This window comes from Phocoena sinus, chromosome 2, assembly GCF_008692025.1.
Source record: "Phocoena sinus isolate mPhoSin1 chromosome 2, mPhoSin1.pri, whole genome shotgun sequence".
In the NCBI taxonomy this organism is placed as follows: domain Eukaryota; kingdom Metazoa; phylum Chordata; class Mammalia; order Artiodactyla; family Phocoenidae; genus Phocoena; species Phocoena sinus.
In genome coordinates this window covers 79,152,865-79,167,593 of record NC_045764.1, presented here as the reverse complement: position 1 = coordinate 79,167,593, position 14,729 = coordinate 79,152,865, and the positions used below count along the sequence as shown (strand labels likewise).

At 35.8% G+C, this 14,729-nt stretch overlaps 1 protein-coding gene across 1 annotated transcript in view; it reads right to left on the bottom strand.

The window, feature by feature from the left end:
• Positions 1 to 14,729, bottom strand: part of PRTG (protogenin) — a 138,450-nt gene that overhangs the window by 69,104 nt on the left and 54,617 nt on the right. The window contains exons 3-11 of the mRNA XM_032623834.1: positions 12,757 to 12,901; positions 10,903 to 11,036; positions 9,246 to 9,383; positions 8,822 to 8,980; positions 8,055 to 8,214; positions 6,994 to 7,241; positions 4,508 to 4,672; positions 932 to 1,237; positions 4 to 192 (exon numbers count right to left, since the gene is read on the bottom strand). Of these exons, the coding sequence (XP_032479725.1) occupies positions 4 to 192; positions 932 to 1,237; positions 4,508 to 4,672; positions 6,994 to 7,241; positions 8,055 to 8,214; positions 8,822 to 8,980; positions 9,246 to 9,383; positions 10,903 to 11,036; positions 12,757 to 12,901 (1,644 nt within the window). The remainder of the gene's footprint in view (positions 1 to 3; positions 193 to 931; positions 1,238 to 4,507; positions 4,673 to 6,993; positions 7,242 to 8,054; positions 8,215 to 8,821; positions 8,981 to 9,245; positions 9,384 to 10,902; positions 11,037 to 12,756; positions 12,902 to 14,729) is intronic.

Sequence of the window (14,729 nt, the reverse complement as noted above, 5' to 3'; positions counted from 1 at the left end):
CACCTAAACCACTGAGAGTATAGAGAAGGTCACTGGTAGCTAAGAAAACGGGTCCATTCTCCTGCTGCCCTTCTTCTTTGTAGTACAGCTTGTAGCCCTGAATGGTTGCTGTGTTCTCAGCATCTTGTTGCCACTTTACAGAAATGGTGGTACAATTCAGAGGCTCCAAATGTAACTCTGGAGACTTAGGGGCTAGAAAAATTCACCAGATGAGTAAAAAACTCGTAATGCACATGAAAACACAGAACAGTATATAGCTCTCTCTGTTTTAAACCAACAGTTGCATAAAAATTCAATGCCAACAATTATACTCTACCTTAATATTAAAAATTCCACAATGATATTAAATTTTGAGACAGAATTAAAAATATAAAATACTACCTAAAAAACTAAGGTATATAAATAAGAACAAAATTACATGTGTATTTTAAGTTTTTTCAAAGAAGCAGTATGTGTTTCCTAATTTTGACCATCCAATATTCCCCTGTGATAGAACAGGCATTATTATTACTCAATTAACAAGAAAAAGCCCAGTCATGTTACATTCCACATTAGTAAAAGAGAAGGTGGGTCTGGAACTTCCTAGTATTATGGTTTTTCTATTAAAATGATAATTTAAAAAATATATATATGGCAATGATATTAATTAGGTCTCTATTAATATGTAACTTCTGGTAATTCAATTTGATTTGGACCCATCTGTCTTTGAAGGATCTGCTAAGTAAACACAGAGTAACCAAAACTTTTACAAACTAATGAGCTCCATGCAAAAAACAACTACTCAATAGAAACTTAAAAATTTTTTTCAATTAAGCCCATGATCGATGGAATACTTTAATTCATAAGACAAAATTTTAAAATATAAACATAAGTTAGATAAGAAAAAAAAAGAAAAATACTGTGTTATTCTTCCTCAGTAGTCAACATTTACCTTTCACGCTTGTAGCTTTGGGTGTCCTGTGTGAGGTCCATACTGAAGACTCTCCCAGACCCACTCTGGTGGCAGCAGTAATCCTCACCAGGTAGACACTATCAGGTTTCAGGCCCTCTAACAGGTGCTCATGAGTGGTCCCTGGGAGCTCCAGAACTTGGATGGAGTTGTCAGTACTCAGGCGGAAGGACAGGCAGTAGAGGACCACCTGGCCCCGCCGATACTTGGCTGGGATTGGCAGCCAGGAGACGAGAATATCGGTGGGACTTCGACTTGTCAAACTAATTTCAGGAGGTCTCAGGGGAACTAGTCATACAAGAAAACAGGTTGCTTATAAATATTTAGCATCAAAATTGTCAACTAGCACACCAGTATTTACTGAAGTATATTAACAGCAACACATCACATAATAAAGGAGAGAGAGATACTTTCAGCCCTAGCTGAGGTTTCCAGTCAAGCAGAGTACAAACCAGAAAAAGGAAAGAAAAAATAATGAGGGAGGATCCGATATAGAGAACCAAAGAAAGCAAGGTTTTCACTGTTGTTGTTGTGACTGTTCTGATGTTCTTTGGGATTAACAGGAGCTTACTTAATATGAGAATACTTCTCAGTAACCCTAACCAAAATGCCTTAAAACAAGGAAGAGAGAATTACACAAGAATGGAGAAGCTTAGGACACCAGGGTTATAACCTGACAAATAATTTTTAGTGTTTAGTAAGAGCTGTATCTAATTTTAAGTGTTTAGTAAGAGTTGTATCTTAAAAATTAGTGTGAATTTTGTATTCCTAATTATAATGTATGGCGCTTAATATGAAAACAATGTTTTTTCCCTGTAAATAATTCGAATACAACAGGCAGTCCAGGAAAATGAGCCAGGTAAACTGGGAGGCAGTCTAATATTAAGAGCTAAGATGGGTTCTGGAGTTAGTCTCTGTGTAACTGAATCCCTGTTATATCAATTACTACTGTCTGTGTGTGATCTTGGCCAAATTAATTTCTCTGTGTCTAGGGTTCTTCATATACAAAATGGGGATGAAAAGAATAGCTTCTTCTACAGGTTTTCCTACCTCAAGTAATGGCAATTATTTGTCCAACAGCTCAAGACCAAAACCTTGGTGTCACCCTTGACTCCTCCATAGACTCTCCACATTCAATCCTATGACTCTACTACTCACACAGCCACCCCCTTGGTCCCTGCACCATCACCCTTGGCCTGTTTTGTTGCAACAGCCTCCTGACAGATTTCCCTGCCTCTGCCCTCTTCTTCACCACCTAGTCTCCAATACATTTGCTGTTAAATTGCAAGTCAGATCTTGTCACTCTTCTGCTCAAAATAGCTCCCATTTCACTCACAGTAAAAGCCAGAGTCCTCATTATGGATTCATACACAGCCCTACCTACTTATATGGCTGGTTCCTCATTCATTCTGTGCCTCATCTCCTACTGCTTTCTGCTTGTTCCCTCCAGTCCAGTCGTGCTTGTGCTTCAGGCCCTTAGCAATTTCCATGTCCTTTCCTAGAATTCACATCCCCCAGTCATCTGCCTAGCCAGCTCCCTCATTTTCATTTCCTTCAGGTCTTCAAATGTCACCTATTACATGAGGTATCTCTGTCTAAAGTCTTACCCCTTTCCCTGCTTTTTTCCCCTTCTCCTCAACGCTTATTACTATCTAACAGAGCATATCATTGACTGTTTATCTTATTTATTGTTCCTCTGTCCCTTCTCCCACAACAGAAAGTAAGCTCCACAAGGTATGGGACAATTTTTTGTCTCTTTCATTCACTACTAAATACTGAATAACACACAGCATGTACTCAATAAATATTTGTTGAATGAATGAAATAATAGGTAGGAAAGGGAAAACCAATCAAGCATTTCTGAGTCCTTTATGTGTATGAACTCATGAATTCTCACAAAGACCCAATGAAGAAAGTGCCATTATCATTTCTACTTTATAGCTGAGGACACTGAGGTACAAAGAAGTCAAATCACTTACCCAAGGTCACACAGCTTGTAAGTGAAGAAGTAGATCTAGAGCCTATATTCTTATCCCCAACACCCTACTATCTGTTATATAACAATGGTTCTTCTATCATAGGGTTATGTGGGGATTAAAGGATATAAATGGAGGGAACGTTTTTAGAACATGCAGTGTTAGACACTCCAAAAATGTTAGTTGTATCTGACGGGCACACTAGGAGACCCACACATCTCAGTCTGAGAAGTACAGGTTGAGGAAATGGGGGAATACTGATGCAGAAAACTGAAAAGCAGTGTCAGAAGTCCGTATGTTATCCAGAAAACAAAATGAAAATTAAACAAAAAAGTTGCAGAATTAAGGAAAGGTTTAAAAGGAGAAAAACTTTGAGATCACAACTTATTTGGAATTGGCAAGCTTTAACCAGTAGCTTGCTATGCTAAGACACATGTTCTTGAAGGGTATGGGGGAATACACCTCATATACCAAACAAACCCAAAACAACTACAACAAACACCAGCCTGTGTTTCACCTTAGATATGCATGTCAGAGGTTGTTAAATGTAATTAGGTAACCAGAGAGGTCATGGTTTACTCTAAAATGGAACAGACTCTTAAACGAAAACTGAAATGTGGAATTCATCATCCAGATCAATGACAATTTTTTCATTTAGTAAAAGTCTGAATTTATAAACATTTACACAAGTAGTAGTATAGAGATATAATAGATCTGGGACCAAATGGACAAAGAAAAAGATGTGAGAATCATTTATATAAAAGTGTTTTGAAAACTAAAGGTGGACCATTTCTTGAGGATGCAAAAACATGTGTAAAGGAAGAACAGTATAATTGAGTATATGTTAAACAATCCCCCTTTCACAATGCAGAGTACAAAAATGGGCCATGGAGAGGCCCTGAAGAGAGAGATGAAGAGTCAGAGGAGGAGAAACAGTTCTCCAGGACTATTTTAATGGATAGAATTTCCCACCGTTATAAGAGTATATGGAGGCCTGCCCTCAAAAGGACAGCAACTCAATTTCCAACCCCAGGTAACAAACTGAACAGGCAATACTTTCCTGCTTATGCAGAATAAGCACAATGTATCTAAAAATAAACTAACTGCTATCTGATTTTATAAGAATTTTTTTAACTGACAAGTACTAAACTTCTAAAACTCCCAGTTTCAGAAGTCCAATGCCTCTGAACTCCAGTCATTACATACACTCAATATGTAACTGTCATCATATTTTTTTCCCACCTAGAGAATCTCCCATTTTGGTTCTCCTCAGTAAAGAAAAGAAAACAAACCAAAAACCCTGTAACACATTTACAATTTAAACCAGGAACTTGAAGAAAACAGAAGGACAATTTTGTTATTAAAATTTGTATTACGAATTATAAATGAAAGTGCTCTTCATCATGTTACTGCCAAAAACTGAGAGTAAGATTTGAAATGGTAAATTAGCCTGCTGGTTATCACATTTGTTTTTAAACCAAAACCAGGATATTTTCTCTGAGTTAGAACACATATTCATTGAAAATGATAAAGCATATTACTGTTCATGCTGAGATGACCTAGAGGAGTCACGTTTTCTTACCATCCTCTAAAGTGTTCTGTGTCACGTGGTCGGACATCTGGCTGGCTCCCATTGGCATATAAGCCACAATGTAGAAAGTATAATTGCTGGCAGGTTCCAAGTCATCAATAAGATAATGAGTTGTGTCATTTCCGATGACTACTTGATACTCTTCATTGTTTAAACCTAGGTTAAGGAATCAGTGTCTAAAAATTATGAATATTCAAAATAAAATTAACAAGACCATAACCATTTTCTTCCACTATGAAAACACTGGCCTTGGATCTCTCTGTTATCTTTGTAACCTTTTAAAACATGTGAATAGGAAGGTTTTTATTTTCTAAAAGTAACCATGTCTTGTTACAAATTACTAGTTTGAATTTTTCCTGAATAAGTCAAACTGAAAACAATTAATCCTCTCTAAACATCGTTTAACATCTAGTCAAAACCCACAGCAGAGACAATGTACAGCAGTAACACAACAGAGTTTAATGCTACAGAATACTGTAGCTCATTAACAGTGTAAATTTTACTTGCTTAAACTCATGGTTTCCTTTTTCTTTTAAACATAAATGGAGAGACAGTAGGGAATGTAATGGCTCTACTCTTTATAAAAACAAACCAAACCAAAAGTTGTCCTGCAAAAGATCTCATTTTGCCCCTAGAGATTCTATTAAATTTGACTGACACAAGTTGTTCTTTTTACTTATATTGAAAGCAAAAGAACTGGGAGGCACAGAATGTGCTTCAAAATGTTTTGTTCCACAATGAGGGTTTCCCCCCACCAGAGAGGAAAAAAATTCTCAGCAATTCTTAATAAAATATGCATAGCAAGGTATAGAAGAGGATTTGTCTTTGTGGGATTTAATTCCTACAGAGTAAACTTGTAAAGTGGAACAAGAGCGCTGGCAGCTACTGTGCTTTGCGAACAATTCACAGTAAAGGCACGTCAACTTAATCAAAACTCTCTAAGGATGGAGCCCCTTCTCTCCACACTGGATTTATAAACAAAACAGAAGGCAAATTCCACTATTAAGTTTTCCCACATTTCTGAATTAACTTGATAGCATTTTAATTAGACAAGATTACAGGCATTTCACAACAGACTAGCTAATGGTTCGTTAATTAGGAACTGCATAGTACGATTTCTGACCTACCAAACAAGGTCCTTGAGTTCGAATTAAAAAGCCTTGTTCTGCCTTTGAATAGACCACTGAGCCGCATGTGGAGGGCTCTAATGAAACAACCATAATAGCGAACAAGAGTGGTCTCCACCAAAACCAGCATTCCTTTTACCTTCTTAAATCATTAAAAAGGGAATTAACATACTCCAACATGCTCAGTTAACAGACTTTCATTCTTCTTGCTACCATGACCCCTGATTTAAATTCAAAATACTCCTTTTCAAAATACTACTTCAAAGTACAAAAAACAAACAACAACAAACCACCTGTTTGTACAGACAATTTTATTATATCACCATTCTTTGGGTATCTGAATTTGTTTGGAATGTCTATCACATAAAAAGTAGGCTGTTTTGTATATAACTAAAATCTGTAAACCTCTGCCATTGTTTCCATGAGAAATCAATAGTGAAATCTCTAGGATTTATAACTAGTTTTTCCTCTAAACTTTTGCCAAAAGAAAATATAAGAATAAAAAAGATTCCAGAAATGGAACTGAATAAAAATTTTAAGAAAGATTTGGTATCTACTTTTACATAATAAATGAGATATCAATAAAGAGTATCCTGCTCAGTTTTTAGAGAGTTCTATGAGATTTCAGTAAAATAATCAAAATACATAAAATCAGGGCTTCCCTGGTGGCGCAGTGGTTGAGAGTCTGCCTGCCGATGCAGGGGACACAGGTTCGTGTCCCGGTCTGGGAAGATCCCATATGCCGCGGAGCGGCTGGGCCCATGAGCCATGGCCGCTGAGCCTGTGCGTCTGGAGCCTGTGCTCCTCAACGGGAGAGGCCACAGCAGTGAGAGGCCCACGTACCGCAAAAAAAAAAAAAAAAAAAAAAAAAAAAAAAAAAAAAAAATACATAAAATCATATTATGGGGAACCTGAAAATGTTTACTTTCCCCTTTAAAAATAACATGCTATAGTGACTACAGTTCACCTTATTATTTTATTAAGCAGTTACACCATTGTTCCTATGTAACTGCATACTTAAATTGATATATTTAAGTCTTAGGGAAGGAATTTACATCTCGGCTGAAACAAAATTCCTAAGTACACCACTCTGTAACTTTTAGCATGCAGAGATGGTACTTATTTCTAAACAGAAAATCTTAAACTATACTTATATACATAAAGTACACAACAATACAAAATTTAACAAAAAATTTATACACAGGTGATACAGTAATTACTTTATTAAAAGAGGTAAATGCCACAGAACTTCAAAAATATTTTGTGGATTATGTGAGACATCATTTATATTGAAAACAAATCCCTGACAGTAAATAGCACATAAAAATAAACAGTACTCAAACTGCTTACCTTCTGCTTTCATGTAGTGCACAGAATAAGCGATGACTTTGTCTGAATTATAAAGTGGCCTCTCCCAAGCTAAAAGGATGGCTGAACTTGACATGGTTTCAGCATGCACGTTATAGGGAGCACTGGGTCTGTCTTCTGACATTACTACAGTCAGTCTGGCTCTAGATAAAATAGATCCTTGGCTGTTCTCAGCCATGCACTGATAAATAGCATCATCTTCAGGAATAATCTGGTTAATTACCAATTTACTGAGGAAAGAAAAAAATTATTCCAATGAAAATTCTAAGGATGACATAAAAATAAAGTTAAGCTATTACTAAGTGCACTCTTAATTTTAAAAAAACAAGTTATTAAGAACAAAAAACTGTGTGACCAGCCCTACGAAAAAAATCTATATGAATTGCTTAAAATTACTCTTATTTTCTGAGTCTATATAAATAAGTACTTGTGATATCCAAATCCTGTTTGCTTTAGGTGACAGCTTAATCTCTTTTTTAAAATTTGGCTTTTATTAAGAAAGTATATTAATCTGTAGTAGCATCTAAATTTCTATAACATTGCAATGCTACATAAAATTCAGGTCAACAAAAATGTTTAAAAGTTTTGTTCAACATACAAGAGTGATACAAGAAGAATCACATTTATATTAATAAAAATGAGTTCTTAAAATCATTAAGTTTGAACTGTGGAGGAACTCTTAGAGACTTAATTATTTCCTTCTAAATTCCTCACTTTATGGAACAAGGAACTGAGACTCCAAAGGGTTAACATGCTTGCTAATAACTTAGCTGGTGGCTTACCAGGACCAGAACCCAGGTCTGGGGAACTGTTTCAACATTCATTTCATTATAATCTACCACTTCCGCGATCCACATATAAAATACAAAAGGATTTTTGACATGCTGATATTACACTCTTATGTTTATTTCTTACTGATTTTACTTCAGTTTAAAATACCAGGATAATTTAGGTATTTGATATTATAACTATAACCGTTTCACATAAGAATTACTAAAGCCATTATATCTTATCTAAAATAGTAGCAAAGTGACTTATCCCACCTGTTGTACATTTTAATTCTACCATTTGAATGTATCTTCCTTCCGTTTTTCAACCATGACATTTTGGGTGAGGGGATTCCTTCTGCCTGACATACAAATCGAGCAGTACCAGCTCGAGGCCTCGTTAAACTTTCTGGCCATTCGACAAATGAAGGAGGAGCTATTTTTAAAGAAAAAAGAAAATATTTTTGTGGTCCAAACAGGAATGATTAGAGTCAAGGAACAGTACAGCAAGTGACGCAAGTCCCACCCCTGAAAATATTTGACATTCTGAGCTTCCTGTCTACACTCTACATTTATCTATCTCTCCAGATGTCTTTTCTCTGCATTGCTCAGTTAATGTCCACTTTCCCCAGGCTTTCCCCATTGACACCATCTATACAAACACACTAAAAATATGTGTGCCATAATCCTAACTTAACCAAGCCCAATATACAGCCACTTGTGAATGCATGGAGACAATAGATTAAAATCTTAGACTGGTCAAAGGGTATATGAATTTGTAGGTGGGTGAGAAGGAAATTAAAAAGGAAGCTTAAATTAACTAAGAAGGACCATAATGTTATAAAAGCAAACAGGATGGTAACTTCAGAATGATTCTAGTTATATTTTAACATAGGGCTTTAATTTCCTCCTAAAATTCATCACTGGTTTATAATTTTATATCAACACTACAAAATTCAAGAAAAGTGGAAGTAAGCTACGAGATAAAACAGCAAATGTTAAGATGTAAGATTCTCCTGATTGCAGAAGGAAAGAAAACATACCTAATACAGTTAAAGTTGCCATGGCAACTGTAAAGTTGCGTGTGCCCGGGGTAGTGGCCCGACAAACATATACTCCAGCGTGTTGCAGCCTGATGTCAGATATCATGAGATTACCATTTCCAAGTACCCGAGTATTGAAGACATCAATGGACTTGTGATCTATTTCAAAGAGAACAGTTCAGTTAAAACAATGTAACATGTGATCTAAAATTTGTCAAAAGATCACTATTCAAACAATCATTATCATAAAAAGTCTAAAATTTTCTATGCTGAAACTTTTCCTCTACACACTGAAATACCAGAAAGTTAAAAGCCACATAATTGCCAAACATGTGTACTGTATATAAAATAAACATGTTATCAGTTTCACCCGTATGAACAAAGTTGAAGGAAAAGACTTTTTTTTTTTTTTCCTAAGACTTACCAAGACGGCTCCAAGAAATGATTGGTTTGGGATTTCCTGTGGCCGCACATTCTAAAACAACAGTCTGATGAAGAGACGTTGTTATGTTCTGTGGACCTGCTATAATGGTTGGTGTGTGGAAGGATTTAGACTCCTTACCTTTGAGATGGAAAAGGCAGGATATAAGAAAAAATTATAAATAAGATATAATGAATGAAATGAGTTAAAATATCTATCCTGAAGTTTTTCACTTTTTTCTTTTTTAAAAAACAACTTTATTGAGATATAGCTCACCCATTTGAAGTATATAATTCAGTGGTTTTTAGTACTTTCAGAGTTATACAACTATTACCATAATCAATTTTAAAACATTTTCAACACCCCAAAAAGAAACTCCATCCCATCAGCAATCACTCCCCAATCTCCTCTCCCCATAGCCTGACAACTACTTTGTGTCTCTGGATTTGCCTATTCCAGACATTTCAGAAAAAAGGAACCATGCATTATGTGGCCTTTTGGGACTGGCTTTTCACTTAACATAATGTTCAAGGTTGATCTAAGCTGTAGCATGTACCAGTACTTCATTTCTTTTATTGAATAATAAAATAGATTAATAATTAAATGGATAAGACACATTTTATTTATCCATTCACTGGTTGATGGACACTGAGGTTGTTTCCATATCATCCACTTTTAATTGAGGTTCAAACACTGACTTAATGCTTTCACTAATCTTGTTAGGAATTTATGTGACAGTGGGGCAAACAAAGAAGTGTGAGAGTGCTTTTGTCTTTATGCTTCATACCAAGAAGCTAATAGATACCACCTAAAATTAAACATGGGCATTAAAAATTTAATTTAAGTCTCAATGTTTCTGTGAAAAAATTTTTAGTCTTAAAGGATCTTTAGGAAGTAATATCTCTTGTGAAGAGTAAACACTCATGTGAAGTTCAACAATGTCTTTAGGTCTGGTTTTCTTCCACTACATTCAAGTAAATTTAATTATTTAAAAATAAAAAACTAGCATCTATGTATAATTCCATTTTAATAAAATAAATATTTCTTTCTTCATATCATCTCTCAAGCTAGTTTCCCTTCTAACTATATTTATGAATGGTAAAATATATGAAATTATGTTCACTTAATGTTAACAGTGATAATCTCTGGATATGGAACTAGGGACATTTTTAAAAATATATCTTTGTACTTTTTACACTGTTTAATGTAAAAAAAGTTATTTTACTTTTACAGACATTACTCTTTAAAATAAAACATGCATCATTTCTACAAATGCAAATTATAATTTTTCTTAAAACAACAAAAAGAAAAATCCAAACTGGAAACAAATGTATTTTTATTGACAATGGACAATTTTAGTAGAAATAGATGATTATTATTCTTTTTTGAGATTTTCTGTATTTTATATTTTAAAAACAAAAATGAAGTACTTACAAAACAAAAATTCAATCTTTCTTAAAGATGTTGACATTGACATATAAAACAAGTTAGTTTGAGAAGAAGGTTGCTTAAATAGATAAAAATGATCCATTTTCCAAATAGATTACAATAAAATTTAAATGTAATTGAAGTACTACTTTATGGCATACTATTATAGCCAGAGAAGGCAAATTAATAGCTGGTCCCATTAAAAACTGAAAAATCAACTTATGTGTGGTACCTGGAATCACCGTGAGCAAGGCCTCCATACTTTTACGTCTGTGGGCTACAGTAGCAGCAACACAACGGTAATTTCCAGCATCCTTTTGGTCAACATCATAGATCTGCAATACTCCTGTTGGTAATGCAGTTACCCTGTCATGAGAGGAAAGATGATTAAACTCTCTGTAGTAGATTTTATATTTTATCTTAACATATATTCTATGATAAGAATTCATATACTCAATCTTTTAAAAATGCCAGATGCAATAATACTTTAAAGACTTTTAAAAATATTAGCTTGATTCAATTGTTTTCATTTGCGTTACTACAACTCTCTAAAACATAAGTAATTATGGTGTACCTCAGCAGTCCTCAACCTTTTTGGCACCAAGGATGGGTTTCGTGGAAGACAATTTTTTCCCCGGTCCCCCCAGGGATGATTCGAGCACGTTACATTTATTGTGTACTTTATTTCTATTATTATTACATTGTAATATATGATTAAATAATTATACAACACACCATAATGCAAAATCAGTGGGAGCCCTGAGCTTGTTTTCCTGCAACTAGATGGACCCATCTGGGGATGGTGGGAGACAGTGACAGCTGAAGTGTGTTGCTTATGTCCTGTCTACTCTGTAAGATGCAACTTAATTGTCACTTACCACTGATAGGGCTCTGATATGAGTCTGCAGGAAACTGATTTATTATGGTCTCTGTGGAGCCAAACCTTTCTGCTAATGATAATCTGTATTTGCAGCCACTCCCCAGTGCCAGCATCACCACCTCAGCTCCACCTCATATCATCAGGCAGTAGATTCTCATAAGGAACGTCCAACCTAGATCCCTCGCATGTGCAGTTCACAGTAGGGTTTGCGCTCCTATGGGAATTTAATGCTGCTCAGGAGACGGAGCTCAGGCAGTAATGTGAGCGGTGGGGAGCGGCTGTAAATACAGATGAAGCTTTGCCGCTCACCTCCTGCTGTGCAGTCTGGTTCCTAACAGGCCACGGGCAGGTAACGGTCCATGGCCCGGGGGTTGGGGACCCCCACTTGTATGTGATTTGTGAAATCTATCACTGTAATTTTACACAGAATCTCATTTGACATTATAGCTTACATTTAGCTAACTGGTGGTCTAGAGTTTAGTATGATATTTTTCAAATACCTGATTTTTTGCCTATTAATATCTATGTACTCTCCAAGATATATCTGAATGTAAGTTTTTTTTTTTTTTAAGCTCTTCCTTGAATAACTTTGTCCATCTTAGTTCTCTCTACCATTTCAGCAAGGGATTTTTGCCTCCTAAGGAATATTACTACTCATCAGGATTGGAATCAAACTTTTGAAGTTGCTGCCAAGTTGACCCCTAAACTCCGACTGCCTTCAGAGCACTAGGTGTGTGTATGTGTGCGAGCGTGTGCACGTATGTATGTGTGTGTGTAGGTAGTGTAGAAGGGGTTGGTAAGCAGAAGGCAGAGATGGAAGTGGGCAACCACCACTGCGTATATGGGAGACCCTTAGACCAGCACTACTATCCCCAGCACTAAACGTGTAATTCAGCTTCCTAAATCCTTGGGCTGCCATCCAGGTACTCAGGTGGTCCCATGATTGGAAAAGATGTTTGAGGAAAGGAACAAAGCACTAAGGTAGAGTATCTGAATTCTGATCTGAACCAAAAAAACCAGGAACTATGCCCCATGTACCAGAGACTGATGATCTAATTCTTTGCCTAAGTTTGAAGTGTCTTTAAGAAATTGGTTATTATTACCATAAACGAAAATGAACTCCACAGTGGTCTTCCCCCATATACAGTTTTATGATGAAGTCCTTGTCATTCCTGTATCATATTCAAAGACAAAAGCTGTATTTACCTGTCCATAGTTACAGGTAGAGTTGTCCGATTTAATTCCCACGTTATGACTGCAGGAGGGTTTGATGAAATCTTGCATGCAAATCTAGCAACTCCACCTTCTTGGACCTCAGTAGAAATTGGCTGAACTTCAAATGCAGAAATAGCTATAAGATAAAGTTTGTCAAATTCAGAAAAAGTACCTGCACTACCATACTATACTTGGAAATAACATTATGCTAGATATTATTTATCAAACTTGAACTCCTGCCCAGACATAAGGCCAACTCAACTTAACAATCACAAAGAGAAATTAAGGAATAATTTTAGAAATACCACTGGGCAGTTGTCCAGCTAAAGGAGTTTGGTCTTTCCCAAAATGAAATTCTCAAGAAACTCAGATCTATTTTGGCAAAAAATTAATATAACTGAAACAAAAATAAGCAATTACCAATGGTATGTAATGATATACTAAGCTGTGTAGTACAAATCTCAAACACTATTGTATTTCAGAGGAGAGGGAAATCAATAAAGACAGATTAGTCAGGTAAAAACCTTTTACAGGGATTGGTTGTGAATTGAGGTTTGAAGAACCCTTTGGGTTTAGATGGAAGAAGAAAAAAAGGACATTCCAGGTTAAAGGAGCAACGTGAAGGCAAGCACAGAAGTAAGAAATGTGCAGCCTGCGTTCACAAGATTCTACGGTAACAGCCGGGACTAACTATTGTAGAATAAATCAGATAAAGGGTTCATGGAAAAGTGGAAGGAGAGTAGAGATAAAACAGATTTGTACCGTGGTACAAATTAAGGCATCACTGAAAAGTTTTGAGCAAAGGAGTGTCATGAAAACAGTAGTGTCTGGGAAAAATTAATCAGGTATTGTTAGATAGGATGGATTGAAGAAAAAGAGCCTTAAATCAAAAGATCAACAGGCTGTTTAAATCAAAATGAAAGAACTGGGTGGTGGCAGTGAGAATGGAGAGAGTCTACAGGTATAATGAAAACTGAGACTTGGTTCTTATTAGACAGACATGTCACTCCATGTCTGGAATCAAATGAGGTTGGTATTGTTGGAGCAGAATGAGAGAGGAAAGAGTGAAGACAAATGATGTGTCTGATGAATAAAAAGGTACACAGACTCGAGAGACTATCTTTAGACTTAATAAGTCTTAAGTGTTGATATTTTCTAAATAATTCTTCTTTAGTATTCTAGACAAGCCTCTAGGAACTGGTCATCATGTCCATGGTTTCACATTTTGATGGAGTCCAGACTCCAGGTAATAGTGTAGCTTGCCTTCCCTCTACTAAGTCTTCCAGGATATAAAGAAAGGGCCCCAATGATAGTCTTACTCCCCATCCTCAAACTCCAGTTCAAAAAATATATATGCCTTTACAATTTACCAATAAAATGAGAAATTCTGAAGAAAAATAGAAGGAATAAGGGCTAGATGCCTTATGCTTCATTAGACTGGGAAGGGTAAAAGGTCACAGAAGACTAACAAACTCTGCCTTGGACTTGACTTCATTAATCTGTAAATGAATCATGGGCCTTTAGAGGTATGGAACAAAGTCAGTGAATAAAAGTGAAAATATTCTTAGGAGTATCAACTTCCAAGAAGGGTGGAGTGGGGGTAAATTAATACTTTATTTATGTAGGTAACAGAAAATTCCTACTTCTTTAAGAACACTGGTTTTCAAACTGCTGCTGTCAGTGGACCCACAAGGTCAAAAGCATTTTTACGATAATCATCCTTTGCCTTTTTCACTTTCATTTCTGTTGAGTATATAGTGTTTCCAGAAGCTACATGATGGATGACAAAGCAACAGACCTAATGCAGTGTGAGAATCCAGCTGTCTTCTATTAAGCTAACTAAAGAGATTTGGGCAAATGTAAAACAATGCCACTCCTCTCACTAAAATGTATTGGAAAATAGTTATTTTTCATTAAATGTGTATGTTAATATATAATTGATCAATGTTTTAATTTCAAAATTA